This window comes from Myotis yumanensis, unplaced genomic scaffold (assembly GCF_028538775.1).
Source record: "Myotis yumanensis isolate MYYU_CA2020_CCGP unplaced genomic scaffold, mMyoYum1.0.hap1 SCAF_11, whole genome shotgun sequence".
NCBI classification, from domain to species: Eukaryota; Metazoa; Chordata; class Mammalia; order Chiroptera; family Vespertilionidae; genus Myotis; species Myotis yumanensis.
In genome coordinates this window covers 54,649,180-54,675,176 of record NW_027223762.1, presented here as the reverse complement: position 1 = coordinate 54,675,176, position 25,997 = coordinate 54,649,180, and the positions used below count along the sequence as shown (strand labels likewise).

Below are 25,997 nucleotides of genomic sequence, written 5' to 3'. Positions count from 1 at the left end.
ACTGGGCTCAAGGGATGGCAGGAAGCCAGCCTGTCCTGCCATCTACAGAACCAGGAGTGGCTCGGGCCAGGCCTCCCACATCCAAACACGTCTCCACCACACAAAGGGTAGGGACTTTGACATCGTCCTGCAGATGAGAGGAACATTTTTTCTGGACCCTTATGGGGACAGCCTAGAGCAGCAGTCGCCAACCGGTGGTCCGTGGTCCGTGAGGTCTGAAAGGCTGGCGGCCGCTGGCCTAGAGCCCCCCACAGAATTGTCCCAGGTGACCTAGGAAAGTGAAAACAAGCCCAGACCCGGTGTGGGGCAGGTCAGACCCTCCAGCCTACATTTGACCTTCTCGCCACCCCACCTGTCCTCCCCCTGAGACGAGCTGGGTGCTGCAAGCTGGCAGAGTGGGTTTGAGTCCTCCTTCCCATCCAGGGGAGCTCAGGCTCCAGGGCCCTGAGCTGTCCTGACCCGGGTGGGACTAGACTCTTCCTGTCTCAGCATCGGCGAGGTCTGGCTTTCTGCTGATGACATCCTCCATCTGTGGTTTGCCAGGCACCGCGGAAGAATAAAAGGTTTTGGCCTGGGGTTTTCCTCCGGGGGCTCAGAGTCAGAAGGAGATAAGTGAGGTGCTTCGGGGTTGGAAAGAGCTGGGCTGGAGGGTGAGGGAGGCACGTTGAGGAAAGCACAATGTAAGAGGGGCCCGAGGCCAGATCCCCAAGGACCTCACCGGAAGCCCAGGAGTGTGGCTTTCCAGCGGAAGAGGGACGTGCAGGGCTTGGAAACAGCCTAGGAGCCTTGCTTTCGGAGGACAAAACGACTCGAGTAAGGCCAACTGGAAGGGTCCGAACGTGGCCTGGAGATGCTCTTGCTATTAGTGCAGCTCTGCTGTAAGCCAAAATAAATTTTAAAAATGAGGTGGGGGGGGGGGGGGGGGGTGGGGGATACAGCAGCCTGGAACCTGGGACAAGGTGGCGATCCCACACCTGGCCCTCCTCCTCCCTTATTCTCCCCGCCCCCAGGTGCTCCCAGGGACTTACAGGTGTCCAGACTGCCTGCTCTCTCATGGCTCCTCCCACCTGTGCCTCCAGCTCTTCTGGATACTGCATCCCTCACCAAAGGCTCGCACTGCACCTTTACCTGTCCCTCACACCTTCACCTGTCCCTCACACCTTCACCTGTCCCTCACACCTTCACCTGTCCCTCATACCTTCACCTGTCCCTCACACCTTTACCTGTCCCTTCCTCCTCCGTCTCAGTAGTGAGAAGTGCTCTCTGTCTTCCTGAGCTGATCCCTCCCCTGAGCCCACACACAGCCCACCGGCTCCTCCATCACCATGATCTGTCTCCCTTGGGGGTCCTGGCTGCTCCTTGGGCCTAATCTCCACCCCCTTCACCATCTGGCCTTGCAAACACCTTCAAGTCTCCCCTTCACGAAGAAAAAGATGGTCTTTCTAGCCGTTTCCCTCCCTCACCTGGCTCCTGGCTCCCTCCCAGCCACAACTCGCTGAGAGGCTTCCACCTGCCCCTCCCTAAACTCCACCACCCAAGAGAGCACCCGGAGGACCCTCAATTGTCAAGGCCACGGCCTCCTCAACCTTCCTCCTCCTTCCCTCTCAGTGACCTTTGGCCCCGTCGGCCATATGACGGGCAACCTGGGCAAGGCCATCGTTGGGGCCTTGGCAGCAGGCCCTGGAGCTGACTGCCCGGGAGCGAGTGCTAGCTGTCCCTGTGCCTGACCGGGGCCCAGTTACTTAGCTCCTGCGCTCCATCTGCTTCCCTATAAAACGGGCTAATAACACTGCTTACCTCACGGGGTCCTGGAGGATTCGGTGAGGTGATGCACGTCGGCATCTGAGAACAATGCCTGGCACAGGAGGACGTGGGGCAGGTTGGCATTAGTGCCCAGCCTCGCTGCCTCACCCACGCACCTGCCCCTCCTCTGGGCTCAGGCTCAGGCTCTGCCCTCAGACGTGTGAGTCCTCCTCGAGGCTAGGCCTTTGCACACGGCTCCTCCTGCCTGGATGCTGCAAATCGCACATCTCAACTCAGACGCACTTTAGCGGGAAAGGGCATCGACTGGCTTCAATAACTAGATGACCTGTGCTCAGGGCAGGTGAGGCGGCTCCATCTCCCTGGCTCCATCTCCCAGGCGGAGGAGGCAGGGGTAGCCTCCTGGAGCCAAAATGGCTCAGCGGCTTCCCTCTCCTGTGCAGATCTAGCACAGACAATAGCTGCTCCTTGGAGCGTTCCTCTGAGCAGCCTACGCTGGGCCATGGCCCATCTCTGAGCCCATCACTAGGGTCAGGAGCTTCGGGTCATCAGAAGCCATCTTCTGAGATGGGAGTGGGGCAGGGTGGAGGCAAACTCCCCAAAGGATGGGCCTGGGCCGGCTGTGGAGAAACTGTAAGTTCATGAGGAGTGGGAAGAGGAGAAGCCACTGTCGCCAGCGCCACCTCCCGCAGACAGCCTGCTTGAGCCCTGCTCCCAGCTGCTCTCTGTCATACCGCGTCTACAGCCCTCTTCCCCGCTCTGCTCCCAGGAGAGTGGAGCTCCCGAGGAGGGCACAGGCAGCCTGGCATCCCCTGGGCCCCATTGGGGGTGGAAAATGTGAGCCTCAAGTTTGTCCTCCCTCAGGCGTGGCACCCCGGTGCTCCGGGTTCTACCTGCCTGTTTGTCTTCTGTCTCTCCTCCTCCTGGTCCTCCCACCCCTGAACTCAGCCCTTCCACAAGTCTGGCTGCCTGCAGGCCCTTGGGGAACTTCTGGGACTCTCCTCATCTCAGCCTTCGCCCCCTCTTTTCTCTGAAGGTCCGAGCTGGAGTTCTAATGCCTGCGGGATGTGGCCCCTCAACAAATCCTCCCGGAAATGGTCCGTTTCTGTACAGACGTTACTTCTCAGATCTCAGTCTGACCTTGACATTGTCTGCTCCTGACCCCTGTGCGTATGAATGGTTCTGCGGTGGTTTGCTCGCTGCTTTGAAAGATGGTACACCAGGATGGCGAGGAGCTGGGGCCAGACCAGCCTCTCCTCGCCGTGGTGTCAGCACAAGGTGGTCTCTGGTCTCTCTGTCCCTATCTGGGGTGACGGGACAGGGTGGGGAGGGACAGGCACAGAGAAGCAATGACTCCCGTGTCCAGCAGATGAACTGGGTAAGTGCCCGGCAGCCCCCTCACCCGGCCACCGAGAGGCTGGAGGCCCAGGTCCAGCTCCCCCGGGCCGCCCGCCCGCCTCCTGACCACTCCCCCCACGTTTCCTGAGGTCCCCACACTGTGCTTCTTCGTACCTGACTCATGGGGTGCATTTCCTGTGGGCTGTCTCACCCTCTGGGACAAGGTGGGGAATACATTAATATTTAAAATAAGACAAACAAAATGTCAGTGTGTGTGTGTCTTAGGCTGGAAATTCCTTAAGGGCAAGGACCATGTCTGTTTATATAGCACCTGGCACAGTGTCAAATTGGGGCTTAACAAATGAATTCTGATGAAGATGAGAAAGGAGCTGCCTGCATGAAGATGCAGAGGCCTAGGCACCCCCGTCCAGCTAAGCCTCATCCACCCCCTTGGCCAGGGGCACCCTTTCTCCTGCCACCCCAAACCCTCACCCTGTTCCGGACCCTCTAGGCCTCTCTCCATCCTCTCTGCCCTGTCCACCCTGCCCACAACCAACCCTGTCCCCACCCACACTCTGCTCTCTCAGAGACGTGCCCCTCCCTCACAAACACGCTCACTGGGGGTCCACCCAGCCCACCTCCCACCCGCTGCCCAGCCCTGCACACAGTCTCCTACACAGTGGGTGGCTTGTCCGGGGCCTGGCAGCGTGTCCTGGAAGCAGGAGATGCCAGCAGCCGAGCGGTTGGAGGTGCTGTCCCCAAGCGTGCCTTGGCCCCGTGGGGGCCTCCAGCCAGGCGGGGACCTGGCAGAGGGAGGGAGAGGATAAGCCGCTTCAAAACTCCAGATGCAGCAGTTAAAAAGAGGACAGAGGCAATGATCCTTCAAATTGCCACATCTGTATAATCTGCCTTTTATTTTCTGCTTCATGAAGTTTTATTTCCTATTATTTATTCACCTCCCCGCCCTCCCCTCCCCCAGCTCAGCTCCTCCTTAGCGGGCGACATGCTCAGATAGGCCCTGAGCCTTAGCTGGGATCTGGCCCACCCCCAGCTCCCACCCTGGGCCGGCTGCCGGGGAGGCACCTGCTCCCCTCCGTGTTGCAGCCCCAGGCCTCCCTCCATCCTCCACGTAGAGCTGGAGGAAATGGAGATGGAGGAAGGGATCTGGGAGGTGAGGCCTGTCCCCAAGGCCTGCATCCTGTCCCCACCCTGAGCCGCAGCTTATGGGGAGGAGGAGGCAAGACCTAAAGCTCACAGCCAGGGGGGCCTCAGCCTCCATGTAGGTCTCCCCTCCTGGCCTCTCCCCTTTGTCCACCCAGGACCCTCCTCCTCCTCTCTTCCCTCCAGCTCCTTGGGTCTGAGGTCAAATGGCTGGGCAGGTAGGAGAAGGGGGACCAGCCATGATCACATAGGGAAGGGCAGCTGCTGGTCTGTATCAGGCCCCAGACACCACCCCTCCTCCCCGCTGGCCGTGGAGCAGGCAAGCTCTGAGCAAAGCCCAGGCCTTCAGTGCAGGCTCCGGTCAGAGTGCCCGGCCGGGCTCGGCCTCCACGGGAGCAGTGGGTGACAGGGTGCTGGGTCCAGCCGCCCTCCCTGCGACACAGAAACACAGGGACAGAAGCCTTCTCCAGGGAGAGGGCCTGACTGAGGCTCAGGGGTAGGGTCTGCGTTGGTTCCTGGTGGCTGCTGTTTGGAGGGGACAGGAGGGGCAGAGAAAGGCCCGGGACAAAGGGGCTTTGGGAGAATCACCTGACCCCAGCAGCACTTTATGTTGCTCCTCTTATGCCTGTCACTGCCTCCCCACCTTGCTCTCTAGGTGACGTTCAGGAAGGTCTCCTGTCTGAGCTCCGAGGGGTTTCGTGTTGTTTCGGGTTGTTGTTTGTGGGAGCTGTGATTCAATCGGACTCATCTTGTTTCCTCCCGAGCACCCATCATAGGGCCTGGCACGCAGTGGGCGGCTTACAAACTTCCAAGTTGTGAAGGGGACTTCTGGTGCCAGCCCGCATGGCTGTGGCCCGTGAGCCGGGTGTCGGCCCCAGCCTGGGGTGGCTCAGCCGGCTGAGGTGGGACCCTAGGCCCTCCCCCCACCCCAGAGACCGGATTCCAAATGTGGGAATGCGGTTCTCACCTCCCGTTTAGCGGAAAGTTACCTGGGGAATTTGGGAGAAAGAGGGCTTCGTGCCTGAACCAGTCAGATGAGGCTGCGCTGCCTCTCGCTGACCCAGGCGACATCCTGGCCTGAGCCTGGCATTTCACAGCTGAGGAATCACACACACACCCCCCCCCCCCCGGGGCATTAGCGGGGAGGGTGACAGGTCCAGGCCCTGGCCCTTTAACAGGGGGACCCGGAACAAAGTGATGACATGTGGCCGGGGCTCGTTATGATGACAGTAACGAGCAGCCCCAATGATCCCCCACAGCCCAGCCACTGGATTGGCAGGAGGCCTGCTTCCTTCTTCCCCTTCCCTCACCTTGGGTGGGGGGTCGAGTTCCCATGCAGACCGAATTCACCCTCCTGGACACTGTCTGCTCTGCACAGGGAGGCCCCTGGGATCGGTGGGTAGGTTGGGCCTCTCACCTCTCCAGGGGTACGTGTGGGGGAACCAATGTGGCCCACAGCTGGGCCTCGCCTCTGGCGCCCGGGAAGCAGGGCCAGGGTGTGTGGAAAGGCAGCCGGAGGGTGGAGGGAAGATGAGTTGGCCTGAAGGTGAGCTCCTAGTTCAGGCTCTAGCAAGGCCTCTGCTGTCAGTTAAGCTTGCTACCAATGAGTCCCCCCACCCCACCCCCCAAAAAGCAAACCAACATGAAACAAACAAACATTTATTTGTAAGTGCACAGGTCTGGCTCCTGGATTTCAGGGCTTGTGTCTGACTATGATGCGTGGCCAGCTCTCCGACCCGGGAGGTGCTTGGCTGGGGAGGAGGGGGGGCAGTGGGGGTCTTGGGCACCGTGGCAGGCCGGGGGGGGGGGGGGGGGGGAGTTGGCTCCATGCTGGTGCTGCTTTGATTTATCCCTAATGAGTTCTCAGCACATGGCTGCTCCCAGTGCACCCCAGGGGCCAGCGCGGCTTCCCGCGGCCCAGCCCGCAGACTCCGCCACAGCCGCTCGCTCAGAAAAGAGCCAATTTCCACACTGCACAGTCCGCTTCACTTGGGGAAATCACATTTCCCTGGGAGAGCCGCAGGCGGCACCTCCCTGCCCGGCCTGGCCGGCTGCCACCGGCACAGATGGAGGCGCCCCCCCCCACACCCCAGCCCCCTATTCCCACTCCCAGGAGACCCAAGCCGGGCCCCAAATCTCCAGGAGGCCTCTCCTCAGCTGGGGCCTGGCGTTGCTGCCCAGCAAGAGGAGGAGAAAGGGTGCTGTCCACGGATCATGCTGGCCCGAGGGACCAGCCTCCAGGGAGGGGCACCGGCTCTGTCCCAGGGGCTTGGAGAAGGAGGGGTGAGTGGTAGTGTGGGCCTGTCCCGAGGAGGGGGGAGCGGGGAGGAGGGGAGAGGTCTCTGCCACCAGGAGGAAACAGCCCTGTGGGGCGTCCCAGTCCCCAGGAGCCAGAGGAAGGGAAGAAGGCCAGGAGGAGCATAAGAGGTCAGAGAGACGGGGCAGGGGCTTTTCTGACCAGGCTCGGCCTCTGAGCCCTTCCCACACCCGAGGTGCAAAGGTCTCTCAACCGGCTGCAAAAGGAGTCATTGCTGGGACCCGGCAGAAGAAGGACTGGAGTAGGAAACTGAGGGGAAAGGAAAAAGAAGGGGAGAGGGAGGAGGTCAGTCGCCTCTGTGGGACGGGGCCCCTTGCTTTCACCAGCACCACAGCCGCGGCTGGCTCAGCTGGTCATGCCTGTCGGAGGTGACACGGGAGCTGGGGCCCAGGAGCATAGCATGTTGTCTTTCAGATGGTGGTGCACGTGGCCCTGAAGGCTGGGGAGGGGAGGGAGGCCAAGGATGCAAGGGAAATGGATCCACCTGGCACTTCTCGGAAGGCCTGAAGGCTGACCGCTGGGAGCCAGCAACTCTGTCCCTTCCCACACAGCCAAGTGCCGGAGGCAAAGTTCATACATCGGATGCCTCTGAGGAGGGTGCAGATTCAACTGTGGTCCCAGCTTCTCTAAACGGCCTTGAAAAGGTCATCTCTTGCTGTCAGTTTCCCCAAGTGCAAAATGGGGCCGAAGTTCCGAATCAGAGAGAAATGGATGCGGACAAGTTTTACAAACAGACAGACACCACGGCTACGTGAAGGGTTGTCATAACCTCTGAGGGTGAGGGAGGGCGGGGTGAGGGGGCAGCGCAGTGGTGGGTGAAGGAGGGCCAGAAGGGAGCCCCCAAGCCACTGGGGGTCAGCCCCCTCCCCCTCCTCCTACTCCAGGACAGAGACACCAGGAATCGCCTCAGAAAGACGGGTAGGTATGGGGGAAAGGTGCATGGCGGGGGGGAGGGGGGGAAACTGGAGGGGGGAGCAGGAGGAGAGGGAGCCCTCGGCGGGCCCATCTGGGCTGCAGCACCAACTCCCCTGCCTGAGGTTGTCTGAGGGTTGAGTGTGGCCCTGGGAAGGTGGGGCAGGGAATTTGTGTTCTTTAGTAACAACATTCAGCAGGAATGTTGGAGAAGTGAGGATTGGACCCGGCCCAGAGCCTGGCCACGGAGGCAGGACTCCCAGCTGGCTGTCCCCAGCCTGCAGGACAGAGGGTCTCAGCAGCTCCAGCCACTGTGGGAAGATGGGCTCTGCCACTCCTTGTGGGCCAGGGGGGCTTCGAGCTGCTCTGTCTCCCACCCAGCAGGGGTTGCCTTCCCCACCGAGGCCTCTGTGGGCTGCAGGCCAGCCTGGCCCAGCTGGTGCAGGGAGGATGGGGCCCTGAGGAGGGAATGGGGAGCATGAGGGACCAGGGCGAGTGGCCTCGAAGCAGAGGGGCCTTTCCACAGCCGAGAGGGGCTGCTCCCGTCTGCAGGGGCAGGCGAGGTGGGCCCTCCCTGCCGAGGGGATGCCTCGGGCCCATGCTGTTCCCCCAATTCTCCTGCCAACACCCTGCTCAGACAGGGCCCCGGCCGGTGCCACACAGTCAGCCAGCCCCTCCCATGGACGACTGTGATGCGTCCTGCCCTCCACACACAGGCCCGATCAGGTGACTTCCAGCTCCGCCCTGCGCCCCCCTGCCCTTCTCACCTTCTCCTCGCACCCTCACGTTCCAGCTTCTCCCAGCAGCACCTCAAGTCGTCTTTCTCCCCCAGGACATCGCTGGCTGCACAGTTTGACCATGGAGGGAATATCTGGCCTGCACACCTGGCCCAGCCACACTCACCGGCACCTCAGAGCAGTGTCCTGGACGCCCAGGGGGCCTCAGAAAGAGGAAGGGTGGCTCAGTCACCATGGCACAAGTACAGCCAAGCCCCTTTGCCACTCGGGGTGGGAGAGAGCCGGCCAGGGCACTGGTGTTTGGATCGCTCTGCAGGCTCCCTGGGTGCCATGCACCCCACAGTGATTCCTGGATGGGGGTTCACTGTGGCCCCAGAACCAGGTGGGACCTGCCTTAGGGCCTCAGGAGCCCAACGTTTCAGGATCAGGAGGAGTCTCAGGGATACAGGGCTCGGTCCCCCCACCAGGCTCATGGCCAGAGGGAAGCCGTTATTGAGGACAAGCCTCATCTCAATCCTCTGGGAAGAGACAGGGACCAGCTGTCCCCATGGGAACGTCCCCTGGCCCTTGGCTTCCTGATGTCCTCGTCCTTGGTGAGCATCTTGGCCTCTCCTGTCCCCCAGCCCTTGCCCTCCCAGGCTGGAGTCCCTGGATGCTGAGGGTGTGTGCAGGGGGCGGGGGGCGGGGGTGGGGGGAGAAGGGGGGTTGGAATCCTCTTCCATCTGACTCAGCCTCAGGTGCTGTCCGCGCAGCCCTCGAGTTCACCACAGCCCTGCCTCTTGTTCCAGGGTCAATCGGAGAGGGTCCCTGTGGACAGCAGACAGCCCCTGGGGGACCAAGCACCCTGCTGGGGACAGAGCCCCTGCAGCCACCATGGTATGTGCCCCCTTGTTCTCTAACGTATCTTAGAAAGAGGTTGTCCCTGCGGGCTCCCTCCCTACTTGTTGGCACTGCCACCCCGTGCCTCTCCATGGCGCCCTGCATCCAGGTCCCTCCAGCACCAGGCAGGGCTCTATGGTGTTGGGTGAAAGTGCTGGACTTACGGTAAGAGAACCTGACTGAGCCCACTGCCTCCATGCTTGGATTTCATTCTTCCTGAGCCTCAGTTTGCCCACAGGTACAATGGGGCTAACACCACCTTCTCTGATGTGAGGTCTCCCCGCTGTGCCTGGCACAACAGAGCCCAGTAGATGTCTGCTCCCTCCTTTCTCCCCCGCCCCACCTCATACCACAGGGTCACAGGCTGCTTCCGTGCACAGCCATTCCAGGGTCAGTCACCAGCTTGCTGGCACACACTGGCTCTGTTAACAACAGCAACCACTTGTAGGGCGTCTACCACTGGCCCGGGCCGGGCCGTGTGCTTATTTTATTCTCACAGGTACTCGGAGCTGAAGACGTTAAAGTGTGGGATGGGTGGTGTGCCTGGCCTGAAACATGTTAGGGCAGAGGGACAACCTAAGTCAGGCCTCCTGGGCACTCCAGACCCCAAAGTGAGTGTCCGCTGGGCCTGAGGTTCTCTGGACAAAGCCCCCCCCCCCCCCCCCCCCCGCCCCCCATGCCTCCCAGTCAGCCCCGAAGCCTGGAACGGAGTAATGGTTTATTGAGTCAAGTGGCAATAGTGGCGTCTTTAAAAAAGAAAGAAGCATCGGGGAGAGAAGCCCAACATGGCAGGGAGACACTTCACTGAGAGGCCACAGTCTGGGTGAACAGAGGGAGCGGCGCCCATCAGAGCTGCATGTACAGTATTTACAGTCAGGCCTTGTGCGGGAGCGGCAGGTGCAGAGGGAGCCTGCGTGGCTGGCTGGGGTGGCAGCAGGCCTCCTCGGCTGTGGGGTGTGGGGGGCTTGGGCCGAGGCAGGACTGATGGGAGGGACACGGGTCCCCAGCAGCTCTGCCTGCCCTGCGCTGGGCCCTTTGGAAAGTCTGTGTCCAGCTGTCAGAGGCTGGTCTCGGGGACGAGCTGCAGGAGGAGAAGCTGGGGCGCTGGTGCATCACAGAGCAGGCAGAGGAGGGCCCCTGGACCGCCAGTAGAGCTTTTGGTTGACTGGGCCCGGCTCTCAGGCTCTCAGCCTGTGGCCCAGGGGGAGGTGCAGGCGGAGCCAAGCAGGCTGGGTCGGGGAGGTGGACAGCAGGAGCCTCAACTCTGGGGCAGCTCAGTGAGTGACCCTCAGGGTGGCTGTGGGGACAGCCTTCCCACGGCTGCGACTTTTGGGCCTGACAGAACTGCTAGCAGCCCAGGAGCGACCACTAGCGCATGTTGATGGCGCAGCCTCAGAGGCGCCTGGGCCCCTCAGCTCCCTGTGGGCCGCCTGTCATCCCCTCAAGCTCATCGCTCCTCTGCTCCCCGCATTCCTCCAGTTTTGCGTGTTTCGGGGTGCGATGTCCCTCCCTGGGACTCCGCCTCACGGAGGAATCCCGGAGGACAGTCTGGCCTTCTGCAAAGTCATCCTGTCTTTCACGGTTCATTTGGTCAACCACACAGGAGTGCGACCTGCGCGCGGACTTGTGATTGTTTTCGTGTAATAAATAAAGATTCCTTTCTGTGACTCTCTGCGGGCGTCCCCGACCCGGTCCTCTTGCTGCTCCTTCGCTCCCACTGTCCCCATGGCGACTACAGGTGGTCAAAGGCCGTGGCGGTGGTGGGCGGCGCGCTCGGCCTCGATGTGGAACTGTAATAATATGGGGAACCTGGACACGTCAGAAAAATAACAACACGGCTGGTCAGAGGGGGAAATTGCACCGCAGCCGCCCTGGCATCTGCTAACCTTTAAGACAGCGCAGGTTAATCATTTACCCCCGGGCCTATCTGATCATCAAAGATTAACTCCTCTCCGCCTGTTTCCTCCTTCTCTGACCTCACCTTTGAGTTTCTGGCCAGAAGGAGAAGGTGGTTCCTTGTCCCTCCCCCCCATGATCACTGTGACCTTCAACGCCCTTGTTTCAGGGAGAGAGAGCAACAGAGAGCAGGTACGCACACCGGGGGATCATCAGGGTCTCCCCAGCTTTGCCCAAACTGTGCGAGGCCATAGAATCTTCCTCTTCCAAATCGGAGGGATTAAACATTTTGACTGGTTGTCCTGGCCAATGTTTCCCAGTGGTTAGAGCGTCAATCCAAGCACCAACGGGCCATGGGTTCACTTCCTGGGCAAGGGCACGTGCCTGGGTTGCAGGTTCGATTCCCTGCCCCAGTCAAGGAGTATGTGGGAGGCAACCAACCATTGTCTCTCTCACATCAAAATCAATGGGGAGAAGGTCCTCGGGTGAGGATTAACAACAACAAAACTTCTGACAGGTCAATGGGGGCTGTGCGTTTTGGGGGACCTCCACGGGGAGGCTCTGTGGGAAGGTGACTGGCCCTTAGCCCCTCTGGCTAAACTGAGCAGAGTTGAATCATCTGATACCCACCCACCCCCACCCCGCCCCCCACCAGTCCCTTCTGGAAAGCCAGGAGGTAACGGGAGGAGAGGGGGGTCTCGAGAACGGTCGCCCTGCCAGGCCTGCGATGACGCTCGTGGGGTCAGCCACGCTCGCACCACTGCCCCTCTCTGGCCCAGGTTGGTCCGAGGTCATCACTCAGGGAGACTGAGTGAGTTTCCTCAAGTTCCCCTCTTATGGGGCGTGTTTCCTGAAAAGCTTCTCCACGCAGCACAGGCCCGAGGGCGAGAGGGGAGGGGAACAGCCCGCAGGTCACTCTCTGGACCTGGATTCTAAGGCTTCACATCTCCAGCCAACTTCCGGGACTGGGTGGAACAGAGGACTTCTGTGCAGGGCCTGCTGAGCACTGTGAGTCACCTCCATGCCTAATGTGGGCAACAGGGCAGCGCTCGGTGCCATCGGCATGTTCCCAGGCAGGGGCAGCAGGCGCTTTGCGGCCAGCCCAGCAGTGTTAGTGCTGCTGGACTGTGAGCCCCCGAAGGCGGGGCATCCACTCTGCAGCTCCTTAATCTGCCCCGGCCCTCCCTGAGCCCTGGATCCTCCTCAAAAGAAAGATCTCAGAGACATGGCCTTGAGCAGCAGGAGAGAGATGGGCAGGGAAGTCTCCCTCCCCCAACCCCCGCCCCGCCTTCTTGCCCCAAAGACCTGGCCACAGCCGGGCACACTGCCTTCCCGCTGGAGTTATGAGTAACACCTGTCTCCCCAGGCCCTGGTCTAACCTGGGCCTCCCAGGTTTGAGACGACTTTGGTGCAGCCTTGTACCCCACCTGCCCTGCACACAGAGGGCCTGGGCGGCCCCGGGGACTTACTCAGCAAGCTGGAGTTGGGGAAGCGCCAGGCCTCACTGTAGGAGGAGTAGGGGGTGTGGCCGTAGGCATTGCCAGAGTATTCACTTCCTGTTGGAGACACACAGTGAGAGGTGGGGTGCAGCACCCACATGGGACTGGGGTCGGGGAGAAGGGTGTGCAGGGCTGGCACTGGGCGAGCCCTGGGAGGTGGAACCAGGGCAGGACAGGGGCAGCTCAGAAGGCCCCTCCCTTGGGGGCCCTCAGTCGGTGTCATTTGGAGCAGTGTCCTTTCCCTGGACACTGGGGCCCCACCCTGACAAGCTGTCCCTCAAGGAACTGCATAGGCCAGTGATGGCGAACCTATGACACGCGTGTCAGAGGTGACACTCGAACTCATTTTTTTGGTTGATTTTTCTTTGTTAAATGGCATTTAAATATATAAAATAAATATCAAAAATATAAGTCTTTGTTTTACTATGGTTGCAAATATCAAAAAATTTCTATATGTGACACGGCACCAGAGTTAAGTTAGGGTTTTTCAAAATGCTGACACGCCGAGCTCAAAAGGTTCGCCATCACTGGCACAGGCGGTTGTTCCCATTATGCCCATTTTCCAGGTGAAGAACCAAGGCCTAGGGATTTGCATATGCTCACACAGCCAGAGGTTTTGGGAGCTGTGACTCCTTGGCCCAGCTTCCAACCACTTCTACTACTGCCCAGACCTGTGAGGGGCTTCTCCAGGCAGGTCAATGGGGAGAGGGAGGGAGGGAGAGAGGGAGGGAGGGAGGGAGGGAGGGGAAAAAGCAAAGGAAAAAAAAAGAAAGCTAAGAAAGTATCTAATCCAACCATCATTTCCCAAATGAAAAAACTACTACGCAGAGAGAGAAAGACATTAGCCCTCAGCCACATGTGCAATGAAGGCCTGCACCAGAACCAGCCCCAGCATCTACTCCAGCTCTTTCTTGCACCCCACAATGTGAACTGCTCTGTTTACTGCTGCTGTAGCCAGGACACCCTGGATTCACTGCACCCAGCGAGGAAGCCGATTCAACCCTGGCGACAGAGCAAGGGCCCCGTGCCTCTACCCCACCCCACCCAGTGCCGACACTGCTGGCGCTAAGGGACAAGGAAGAGAAGTGGAAAATGCAGTGTGCTTGCCTTCTGTCTTGTCACTTACTCGTGCATTCGCTCACTCACACACGTATGCACTCACTGAACTCATATCTGCCGAGCACCCATCTGCTTCAGTTCCTGCTGCAGTGGGGACGGGCCTTGGAAGGTGGTGCAGCGTCCTCCCTCTACCAGATCTGTCCATGCCCCTGCACCCATCCTCTTTGCTCTGCATCCCACCCCACTCATCATGGCAAGGACTTGATTCCTACAATGGATCCCTTCTCCTTTCTGCTTCATCGGTTCTCCCTTTCTAATTCATCACCCCCTTCAGCCAGCAAACATGCTCTGTTTTCTTTTCTTTAAAAATCCTCTTCCTACTCCGCATCCCTCTCCAGCTCCCAGCCCCTCTCCTGCTCCCTGGTCTTTGCCTTCACCGCTGCATTCCCCTCCAATCAGACTGACCCCTCCTATCCTCACTGCCTCTACCCAATCATCCTAGTGGTCACTTCTGTCTACCACTCCTTAACTCTCAGCCGCCTTGGACTCATCCACCAACCCCTCTCTCGGGGGAGGGGGTGGGGTGGGGTCTGTCCTGACCCACTGGCCTCTCCACCACAGTCTCCTTCTGGTTCCTTCTCTGTGAGAACTCCAAATGTTGAAGAGCCCCAGGGCAGGATGTGTGAACCTTCTGTGAATTTCCATCCACCTTCTCTTTCCCGTGATCTTGTCTAATCCTTGGCATTAAATTACAGCTCTGAGCAATGGCTGAAATGCATGCCCTCGTCAGGATGGTTTGCTGACTTCAGACATTTATTGCACCTACTGACTTACTCAACTGGTGCCGAGGAGGTGTCTCAGTCATAATCTGGCGCCACAGGACTCTTGATTTCCACCTGCCACATGCTCTACCTCTTCCTCTCCTAGTCTTCCCCATGCGTACTTGCCACCACCATCCAGGAAGTTTTCCAAGCCCCAAGCCTAGGGGCGTTTGAACCCCTACAACCACTTCACCAGAAAGTGTTGCTGGCTCTATATGTCTTGAGTATCTCTCTTCTCCTCCTTCACTGCTGCCTCCCCAACCCAAGGCCACTGCTTGAACCACAATTGCCCCTGGTCTCTGCTGCCTCTTTTGAATGCCCACAACCAGTTCCCCAGCAGCCTGAGTACTCTTAAAATTTGACCCAAGCCACTGCCAACATCTCACGGTGGAGTCCTTTCCCGCTCACTCGCACGCTCTATCTGTGTGGGACCACAGTCCCTGCCCTGGGGCCTTTGCACTTTGAACACCTCAGAGAGGCTTTCCTGCTCTCCCCATCTAAAGTAGTATATCCTTTCCCTGTGGCTTTGTATCACATCATCCCATTTTGCTCTCTTTACAGTACTTGCTGTCTATTCATTTGTTGGCTTGTTTTCTGTACTTTTTTCTTCACTATTAGGTTGTAAACTCCATAAATAGAGAGACTGGTCTTATTCATTGCTATATCCTCAGCATCTTATGCCACAGATCCTCAACCAGTATTTGTTCAGTGAAAAAGTAGTGGATGGATGTATGGTTGAAAGGGTGGATGATGGAAGAATAATAGATAATGGAAAGATGGATAGATGAAAGGATGGATGTATGGAAGAATGAATGGAAGAATGGAAGGATGAAGGGATGAAAGCATGGATGAATGGATGGATGGCTGGATGGCTGGCTGGCTGGATGGATAGATGGATAAATAAATAGCTGGAAAGATGAAAGGGTAGATTGATAGAAAGAATAGATGGATGGATGGAAGGAAGAATATATAGGAAGATAGAAGAATGAATGAGAAGATACGTGTATGTATGGGAAAATGTGTGTAAAGGTGAATGGAAGGAAAGATGGATGGATGGATGGATGGATGGATGGATGGATCAAACTATCTCTGGAGCTGTTGGTTCAGCTCCAGAACTGGTGTGAGCATCATTAAACATGTTAATGGGGCAGGATCAACAACAACAATTAGGAGGCAAAATAAGAGAAGTCTGAGTCCTGTCCTGTTCCTATGTTGTTCTCTGACATGGTGTCCTGATTTCTGGGATGGTGGGAGGCAGTGTGGTGTGGTTGACAGAGCCCTAAATTTGAAATCAAAATACCTGTTTTGGAACTACTCAGCCACTTAGTATAGCTATAACCCTGAGCACACCACTTTGCTTTTCTAAGCGTGTTTCCTTATCTTTATAAAGCTAGGATAATACCAGCTTCCAAGGCTCATGGTAAGGATAAATGAGAAATAAAGCTATGTCTAAGAATGGCCAGGCACACAGAAGTACAGAATAAGTGATCTCTTCCTTTCTTCCACAACTGATTGAAGACTGTCATTAACATGCCTTGCTTGAAGCACTTATTGTTTACATAGCACATAGTAGGTGCTTAATGAAGGTTTATTGATTTTAATGGAAGGAATCTCATTGTCCTTGGGAGATTGTGGACACTGGTAAGAGATGAACAAGTAATTTTCCTACCAAAAAATTCACCACGGAGTTCCTAGGAACCAGGTGAAACAATGAAATAGCACTGCACTTTCTGAAGATCAGATTTGCATGTAACTTATTGGGAGCCAACCCACCATCCACTGAACAAAGTCAGGCCCCTCCCTTCCAGTGCACTTGCAGTGGATGCTGTGGTTGTGCTATTTTTTTGTCCACAACACCCACGCGGGATGAGGTCTTTCTGGAAACAACCTGGGGCCTTTGATGAGAGGCCCAAGCTTTCCAGCTACCTCCAGGTCAGACTCTGGGCCCCAGGAGCCCCTTGCCCTGGGCATGCCCCCGGGATGATTCATAATTAAGAGAAAAGCCTGGGCTTTATGTTTCCTCCTCTAAGCAGGAGGCCGGAGAAGGTGGAGAGGTTGGATGGGGGTTGGGGGAGCCGACTGGAGCCTGGGATTTTGATTGAGAGGCCCCATTATCCACACTCTTAAAAAAATAACCGAATCTTTTCCTTTTTTATCTTGACCAATCTCATTTCACGCTCCAGAAGAGGAAGGGAGGGAGGGAGGGAGTCCGGGGCCAGGAGGGAGAGAGGAGTGAGTATTCTGTATTTTCAACGCTGCATTAAGCACATCGCCACGGTAACCAGTCAGCAACAAGTGCCAGCTCAGCAGGTTCCCAGGGAGCATAGAGCCTGCTTCCCTCCCTCACTTCTCCCTCCCTTCCTTCTGCCCAGGAGAGCCCAGCCCCCTGCCTCACACAGGGCGCCAGGGTGGGTGACTGGCAAAGACAACCCTGCCAGGGGGCAGGAAAGCAGGCCTGGTGAAGGCACTGTCTCTGGGGTCAGGCCAGGGCATCTGGCCCAGGGGTGGCAAGGGGATCGCAGAGGGCCTGATTCAACCCCTTCCAGAAGCTCCAGGTCCTCAGGCCTCTGGGCAGTGAAAATGTTCTATCCTATCTTTCCCATCCTTCCTTTACGGTCTCTGAGAGACGCCTGCCAAAAGAGACTCTCCTGGTCGTCCTCACGTGTCCAGGCCTTGACACCCTGGGTCACTGTTGGGTGATGACCTCACTGGTAGACAAAGAAACCTAATGACTGGCAGGCGGGATTCCAGGGCAGCTCAAATGACAATGGAGAAATGCTCCCAGCTATCTCACACTCTACAGTGCCTTCCGAATATCTAGAACTCGGGTCCCGCCCATACAGGGTTGAGTGGGTGTGGTGTATGAAGATGGCTATACTTCAACCATCATCATCATCATCATCATCGTCATCCCTACACCACTCATATTCAGATATTACAGAATGGTAAACTGAGATTCACCCATTAAATAACTGGGAGACCAGGAGTTATTGGAAGGCTAGGCTTATGTTTAGCTGCCAATGTTTTGCAGCCCCACCTGGGCTCCCTGAATGGAAGGACCAAGTGGTAGAGCACCGATTAGAACATCAGTCTGCCTCAGCCCCTCCCTTTTCATCACCATGGGTGATGTAGGAGGACCTGAGAAGGAGGAGGCAGAGTTGGGGAGCAGTAAGAAGCCAGGACTGCACTGAAGTCTCTCCTTCAGACTTTCAAGAGATGCACCCTTCGGTCCCTCCCCCAGTGCCCTTCGAGGAGTCTATGCATGGGACACACCCTTCCTCTTGCTCCTCCTTTGGCCAACACTTCCTCTTGGCAATGCTCCCCCTCCTGTGCGGCGTCCCCTTACCTGCCACCATGCCTGCGATGGCAGAGGAGGCATAGCTGCCCTGTCCACTGGTGGGGATGTGGGGTGGGTATCCGGGCAGCGTGGGCCCCACCATCTCTCGCCCTGGAAAAACACAGGAAGGAGTCCTCAGTTGGGCCACAGGAGGCCGCTGTACTTACCATCTTGCTTCCTGGAGGATCAGTGAGGCTTCCCTCCTGCCACGCCCACTTGCTCTCAGGCCATTCTCCAATCCACTTCCTCCCTCCTCTCTCCTCTGCAGCCCCCAGGCTCCACCATGAAGGGTGCACTGCTGTGGCTGTCCTGCATCATTCCCTGCTCTCCAGGGATTTTGTTTCTGTGAATCTCATTCATCACTAACTGTCATGTATTGGAGGGAGGCTGGGGCTGTGTCTTCTGGGCCCTGGTTTCTCCTACTGCATCCAGGACAGTTGGCCTAAATGAATGTGATAGAGATCACTGGACTCAGAGCTCACACCCTTTCAGCCCCAGCTCTGAGTACAACCAAGAACAAGGCCCTACCTAGGGTGGCATAGGTATGGCTTGCTGGCCCATTACTATCCTTTTTTGAACCCATGCAGACATTACTAATCAATCACTGCAATCTTTTTCCACTGAGCCAGAGGGAGGTCCTCCTCTTCCTACCTGACAGATGGACACAGCCTATCAGAGTTATAAGGGACAAGAAACCTACTGGCTATCCCAACCACAAAGGGGATGTGGACTGAGATGTATCAAACATTTACACATGACCACCAACCCCACATCTGTCAAACCCATTCCTGAAAAAACATTTTCAGCAAAACAGACACTCTTCTCTTTGTTAGTCTATATTTGTGGGTAGTTCCACTGCCCTGGTGACACCGAGACAGCTCAGCCCTGATTTCCCTGGCTCCCCTGTCCTGTACATCAGGAAGTCGAACCTTCCCTTTCGGTCTCCATCTGACCTCTGAGTTTCTTTCCATCTGCATCTGTGCCCACAGATGCACGCCCTTCCACCCATCACCCCTTTTTATGACCTGCAGGCCCAGATCAGACCCCTTCAGGGATTCCTGGCAAGGTGACGACACATGCTGGCTGGCCCAGTTAGGACCACTGTCCCCGCATACTTATTAGTAATGCCCATCTCACTTTCAAAATGCCGAGCTTGAAGGATGAATTGCTTGGTCATCAGGGCTCTTGCCGATGGTTCAGAGTTCTTCAACCTCAGCACTGCTGACATTTAGGATTAGTTAATCTTTGTTTGGGGCCGTCCTCTGCCTTATAGGATATTCAGGACCATCCCAGGCCTTTACCCACTGGATGCCAGTAGCAGCTCCCTCCCAGTGTGACAACCAGAAATGTCTCCAAATATTGCCATATAGCCCCTGGTTGCAAAATTGCCTCTGGCCAAGGGACACTGTGTTAGACTGGGACCATTTTACCCAATGCCTCTGCCTCTTCACACGGAGGCTGATTTTTCTCCTAGGACTTACATGGCCCCTGTGAGGGGCCCCTGTGAGGTTGGCCCCTGTCAACCAACTTACTAAGTCCATCCCTTCCCGACACTGCCCGTCCAACTTCCCTCCCGTCGGTCCCCGTAGGACCTTCATACCTCAGCCCTTCAGGGGGTGCCTGGTAGTGATGGAAGGAAGGTACATCCACAGAACTCTATAAATTGTCAAAACCACAGTGACCAACTTCTCCTCACCTCTCTTTCTGGAGAGTCCCTGAAGGCAAGTTTTTCATTCAACAAATACTTATGAATGAATCTGATGGACTAGGCAACTTTCTGACTACTCAGGGACACAGCAGAAAACAAGAATGCTCAATTAGCAAGGCCAAGATGGGGTACAGACTAGGCTGGGCATGGGGAGCCATGCCTAAGGGGTCAACAAACAGTACCAAGCCTACTGGATGTCAGGAATCCGAGGACCTCGCTTCTTATCCTGCTTCAGTGGCTCCTATTCCAAGTACCCTTAGACCAGCCGCCCATGTGCCCCAAGCCTCAGTTCCTTCACATGCAAAATGGGAGGAAGAGAAGAGAAGCTCTATGCACCTCATCACTATCACTATCTTATCATTGTTGCTATGATGTCATCCGTGTCATCCAGAGCCAGGGTCTCGTGCAACAGCCAAACACTGGTTAGTGCAATGAACACATTCTACAAGTTGTTATATGTCAAAGGAACCCGAATAGAATAAATCCCATTTGAAATGAGTTATCGGTGAGACTGTGAATGTGTTGATAAAAATAAACACCGTCCCTAATTTGTTTGACCTTCAGTACAATGTCCGGCTGTGAGTGGTGCTGGGATTCCACAGATGGGTCCAGTGCGCTTGACTCAGGGTCTGAACAAGTGAGGCGTTGGAAATGTTGGTGAGGAAAAAAGAATGTTAGCATATTTACAGGTAGCGGGAGGAGGATGCAGAAGCTATATGGAGGTACGGTCTTATCTTTCTTCCAAGACTGCAATATGGTCAGACTCAGCCCTCAGCCCTTGGACCAAGCACCTGGACAGGAACCCAGGAGAGAGAAGGAGAGATGTGCCGTCTGTAAGGGCAGGAGGAGTACAGAGGGTGGGCAGGTGGCCTAAGTAAGAGAGTGATGGGAGAGAGGTGGCTGGTTCAGACCTGATGCCTTCTCTCTTCCTATTTCCCTTACTTCCTCCTGTCAAGCGGGGAGAGAACGGGGTCTAGGTCTAGGTCAGGTTGTGGCCGAGGAGCACGTCACTGAATTTCTCTGAACTGCATCTTCCCGTCTGTCTCATGAGGAGCTGGGTTGGATGAGAGATGGTGAAGTGGATTCGCCTCACTTCTTCACTGCCTGCCTGGGGCTTCCTGGTGCACTGTGTTGAGGACTCTGAGGATTCTCAGTCTTGGCTCTCAGGCCACCTATTTGCAGGGCTGGCCTAGGCACTCTCCAGGGATGCTCCTTCCCCCTGCCCTTGTCCTGTCCTTTCTATCTCCCGACCCTGCTGCTTCTTGGGCAGTTCGGTGAGCAGAGCACCAGGGCACATACTCCTCTCAAGCCACAACTTAATTCAGTCATAATTGCTCCCTGCATCCCATCCCATGAGAACTAGCCCCCAAATTGCTCTTGGAAACTGAATTCATAAGTTGCGAGATTTTAATCTTTGTTTCTCCTTAGTTGCCTAATTTCCTCCCAGCGGGGCAGAGATTTCTGAACCGAATGCTAGAGCAGACCCCGATGGCCTCCTCCCAGGACCTTGGCCTCTTGGACAGACCAGTAAGACTCTCTTCAGTGCAGTCCTCTCCCAGACTATTGTTCCATAAACTTTTCCAGCAGCCCCACAAAACTCTGCCTTAAATCCTTAAACTCATTGTTTCCTCCTCCAAAGCCAAGAACCTCACAACCTTCTTAGAGATGAAACCGGGGAAGCCATGAGGTGAGGCCCTCCATCACAACCTCACCATGCCCTTCTTTTCATCCACTATTTACTTTTAAGGCTCTTCACCATAAGTTTATCTTTACTTTGTAATTTTATCTCCTCTGCACTCACACATCCTTCCAATGTGGTCTTATTTTTAAGAAGTTGGCGTAGGCACGGGCCCACAATGACTTGCTGTGAAGTGGGGTTCTATAAGAAAACGCCAGCACCCCGGATATATTGGTGAATCTTGTAAATATGGGTAGGATCAGGATGAGAACCATGGTGTGGAGGAATTCAGAAGGCAGAGGTGCTTTCAGACAATTTTATTTGCCCCTTTGATGTCTGCCCTGTAGGTGACCCTTTTAGTTCCTTATCTTGTTCTGATAGCAAGGAGAATTTATGGCGATCCAGAAATCTCTCTGGCAGGACTAAATATAATTTTGTACAAAAGGATGGAGGCAGGTAATGGACTCTTTGATGATAAAACCAAACTCAGAGCCTTCTGACCAGCGGAGCTGTAGTGAGTCCTGGAGCAGCCAGGACCAGGCGCCTCCACATTGGTCCTGGTGAGAGTGCCGGGACCCGAGCTGGGGCACCTGAGGGCACTGGGGGAGTAAGGGGCAATCCTACGTCCCCCGAGCCCTGGTGCTGCTTTGTCTTTGTCCTTGGCTGGTTTAGGGAGAAGCTGAGAGCCAGAAGGACAGCAAGAGCCTCTGGGCTGGGTAGGGAGGAACCTGGGGAGACTGTGAAGCAGGCAAAGGCTGCAGGAGGCAGCAGGGGTCCTCGGGAGCCTCAGAGGGGGAGGGCCCATGTAGGTGGGGCTGAGCCTCCCTCCTGGCCCCTCGGTCCTGCCTCCTTTCCTTCCTTTCAAATTCACCTCTTCTTCCCTTGAATAGGTTTCTAGTCTCCCACCCTCAAGATCCTTCTGCTGACCTCCCACCCTTCCTCTCTCTGCATGGCCTCCTGGTCTGTTCACCATGGTTCAGCCACATGGCAGATGTTTAGATCTGATCTGGACCAGGGGCCACATGTGGACATTCTCTCAGGAGCTCCAACACCCGGGGTCCGGCGTGGACACCAGCCATCAAAGGCCTTGTGCCCAGGTCACAGGCCTGGCCCAACTCTGTAAGCTTCCCACTCTTGACAGCCTGCCTGGACCCAGTCCTTTGAGCTCGGGCACCTCCTGCTCTTCTCCAAACTCCCGGATGGGTGGGCTGGGCCCTTCAGTCAGCCATCAGCCTTCCCGGGGATCACTCCCTGCACCCCAGCACCACCTGGCCCTGGCCCGGGGCCACCAGCCTGAAGGACACATCAAAGATGTGCATGGGCTGCCTGAATGGACCCAGGTCACTGCCATCAGCTGCTCCACCCCAGGGTGCATGTCCCACAGCTGGTCTGGGAGCACTAAACTGAGAGCTGAAAGGAGTTGGAAGGTCTCTGATCTGATTGTGTGTTGACAGGGGTGCTTAAAGCCCCAACAGGGTGACAGGGAGAGGAGAAAGTGTGGGGCTTTGGGGCAAGGAGTTTCCCTGGGCTGACCAGCTCCACTCTGCACCGACACCCGCTGTGCTCTGAGACATCTGTCCTTCCCTCGCTTGCGGGCCCTGCTCCCCCTCCTCATGGCCTCGTCCACACCCTCATCCCTCACCTGCCTCACTGTTCACATGAGAGGGGCAGGCTGGGAAGGCAGAATCATCTCCTCCCCCTCTCTCCTCCCTCCCACCCCATTTTCTCCGGCTGACATCATCCTACCCAGCTCACGATTTCTCTCCTTTCATCACTTTGGTCAAAACAAATGATCCATCTCCTCTGACTTCACCCTCTTTTGAAATTCTGAAGTCTGAGTCAACATTTTCTCCCTTGCTTCCCACACACTGGCTTCCTTTATTAACCCTTCACCTCTGTGCCCACCTCCTCTGAGATGACCTCCCTCCTCAGAGGTGCTGGGGAAACTCCCTGTTCCCCACGCAGAGGGGAGAGTCCTTAGAAGGGAGGGTGGAGACCACGGCTCCCTCGGAGGCGAAGGCCCGCTCTTCTCTTCGCTAGCAGTGGTTCCCAAGTCCAAGGGCGCTCGGGCAGAGCCGGGCTGCAAGCAGGGCCACTCCGCAGTGGTCTGGCTGGGACCTGACTTCCAAAGAAGCTTTCATTTCCAGAGTTGCGAGGCCCCGGCATGTTTGGAAACCACTGGTCAGAGGGGCTGCCCCCGTCTGCTCCCCCATGCGCTCTGGTTCAGTGCCTGGGCCACACCTAGAACAGCCCTTGGCTGCGGCCGCCCTTCGGTGCCTGAGTGCTGTTACGGGACCTGCCATCTTCACTCCACCTCAGGCCTCCTCTGCCCAAGCCCACTACCTCGCTCTCCCAGTGCCCCTCAGGCCCTGGCCGGCCGCCCATGGCCTTCAGCCAGGGAGACCCTGCCCTGCGGGGGTCTGAGCAGGGGCACAGGGGTGAGCCCTCACCTGCCAGCACCACGATCCTATCCAGGGCCCCCACCGGCCCTGCTCTGGGCCTGCCTCCCTCAGTGTCAGGACTGCTCCATCTGCCCGGCCCGGTGCTCTGGCTTTGAGGAGAGGAGACTGGGGTGTGAGTCCTCCGAGGGTGACACCGTGAGGCACGCACTACCGGAGCTCCACTGTGGAGACCCGACTGTGGCTGGTCCTTTGTCTTTAGAAATTTGATCTGGAAATTGGCTCCAAAATCCAATGACTTCTTTCCTTCAGAGCTTTATCTATGTTTCCCTTCTTTTTTATTTTTTTTCCCCCAGACCAAGTGTTCAGCAGAGCACCTGGTTCCTGGCCTAGAGTCCCTGCTCTTCCACGGGGCCTCGGGGCTAGGTTCTGGAAAGCTGCCAAGCACCCCATTCCAGACACCCCCCAGAGTGCCCACCCCCCCGTGGCCTGACTTTGCTGGGTGGGGACCCACTTACTGGTACCTCCAACAGTTGGCGGAGGGATTCGGAAAGAGGTTGATGGTGGACAGGACTGAGGACCAGAGAGGAGACTGGACCCCTTGGAACCAGGGGACTGGCCCTGGGCCCCTCCCACCCCCACGAAGGCTGCAGGCCCGGCCCTCCCTTCATACCTGAGAGGAGGGCCTGGCCCGCGAGCTGCCCGTACACTGAGGCAGCGTGGGGAAAGGCATTGAAGGGTGGGACCGAGGCTCCCGCGGGGACCCCAGAGCCGACTTGCTGCAGGTCCAAAAAGGCGGAGCTAGATAAAGAGGAAGGGGTGGAGCTAGAACTGGACACCTCGGGGCTTTCCTGCTTTATGGCGAAGGGTGAGTGAGGATCTGCCGGGGAGGGAGACAAGGAGAGAGGGTGAGATGATGGTGGGAGCATGCACAACAAGCCATGAGATGGGGGTGCAGGCCCGGGGTGGCTGGGCTGGTGCTCCTGGAGCTGAGAGGCGGGAGCAGCTCTGCTCTGCTGTGCCCCCACCAGTGTGCAGAGGGCTGGAGTGCCCGCCTCTCCACAGTGCGCAGCAGGCAGAGGAGGGGCTGAGCAGAGAGGGTAGGACCCTCCTGACCCACCAGGAGGCCCAGCCAGCAGAGCCCTCTCCTCTCCACGTCTAGGGCCCTAACACCTTCCTCCTCATGCTAGCTTTGCCCTGCTTTCGCCTGCCCTCCAGCCCAACCTGGCAGCCAGGGCCACATGGCTCAGGAGATTCTGGGCATCCTACCTGTCACCACGGGGTAGGTCTGGTGAGTCGAGAGGTTGCGCCCCAAGGGTGTGTTGGAAGGGGTCAGGGTGGCCTTCCCGTCGTCCATGGCGCTGTTGAGCAGGGGCAGCGGGTAGAGGCCCTGGGGAACAAAGAAGAGTCGGCACAGAGGCCCCTGGGGCAAGCCTTACCTGCAGCTGTCTCTGCTCCTCGACTCCACTTAGCGTGTTTAATGGCTTCTCATTCCTGACCTGACGCACAGCCCTGCTGTTCTCTTACCCAGGCTCCCGGCTCCCCCTCTGCCATGGCTCTTGGCCTGTGAGCAGGCACAGGATGGAGCGTCTCCTTCCCAGGACCTCCCCGAGGCAGGCGGGTCCCTTCCCTCGCCTGCTCACAGGATGTGGTGAACCCACCAAGGACAAGATGCGGGTGGAGCTTCAGCCCACAGGACCGTGTGGGACCATTTTTTCCTCCCAGAGAGGAAATTCGAGAGCGAAAGGTCAGGGAGCCTGTCACTCTCGCACACGGGGCGGAGCCAGGATTAAACCCAAGGGGCCTGGCTGCAGTGCCATGCCGCCAGCCGCTGCCCTGGATTGGTTAACAGCATCGCCACATCTCACATCTGCCAAGAGCTTTGCCGCTGTTATCCGGGTCCACGCCCCTGGCAGCCCTGTGAAGTGGGCCCCAGACAACACTGTGCCTGCTTTCTGTGTGGAGAGCCTGAAGCTCGGAGGCCCTTACGAAACAGGGACCACACTGGGGACACCGGCCCTGACCGGGTGCCCTCTCCTGCGGCCACTGGGCAGCCATGGTCCCCACCAGATCAGGTGGATCTCCTTTCTCCTCTCCACATCCAAGCAAATAGAAATGTTCAGGTCCAGCCTGAAGGTGACACTTGGGTTAATTCTGTCTCTTTAGCAGTACCTGGGATTTTTTTTTTACTAAGAGCTCAGGTCAGACTCCCTCCCCAGACTCCACCTACACAAGCAGGGCCATCTCCTAAGGCACTCCCTCCAGAAAGAGGTTGTTCAATTCAAGGCTGCACACACTGCCCCCACTGGGACCCCTCCCACCAGAGGACGAGGCAGCACACACAGTGCACTCTGTTCCCCACACAGGTCACTAACACGCTATGCAAAACTGAGCTCAAGCTCTGGCTGGTGTGGCTGTTGGTTGGGTGTTGCCCCATGCACCAAAGGGTTGCTGGTTCGATTCCAGGTCTGGGCACACGCCCAGGTTGCAGGCTT

The 25,997-nt window shown here is 57.2% G+C and overlaps 1 protein-coding gene across 6 annotated transcripts in view; it reads right to left on the bottom strand.

Annotated features, from left to right (window-relative positions):
• Nucleotides 1–9,809: 9,809 nt before the first annotated feature.
• Nucleotides 9,810–25,997, bottom strand: part of PAX8 (paired box 8) — a 50,463-nt gene continuing 34,275 nt past the window's right edge. For 2 of the 6 annotated variants that reach the window (XM_070429663.1, XM_070429664.1), the window contains exons 8-12: nucleotides 24,772–24,892; nucleotides 24,176–24,382; nucleotides 17,727–17,828; nucleotides 12,471–12,557; nucleotides 9,810–10,914 (exon numbers count right to left, since the gene is read on the bottom strand). In XM_070429663.1, coding sequence (XP_070285764.1) covers nucleotides 10,838–10,914; nucleotides 12,471–12,557; nucleotides 17,727–17,828; nucleotides 24,176–24,382; nucleotides 24,772–24,892 — 594 coding nt within the window. In that variant the 3' untranslated portion in view covers nucleotides 9,810–10,837. The remainder of the gene's footprint in view (nucleotides 10,915–12,470; nucleotides 12,558–17,726; nucleotides 17,829–24,175; nucleotides 24,383–24,771; nucleotides 24,893–25,997) is intronic. The other 4 variants (XM_070429665.1, XM_070429666.1, XM_070429667.1 and 1 more) reach the window with 2 other exon arrangements.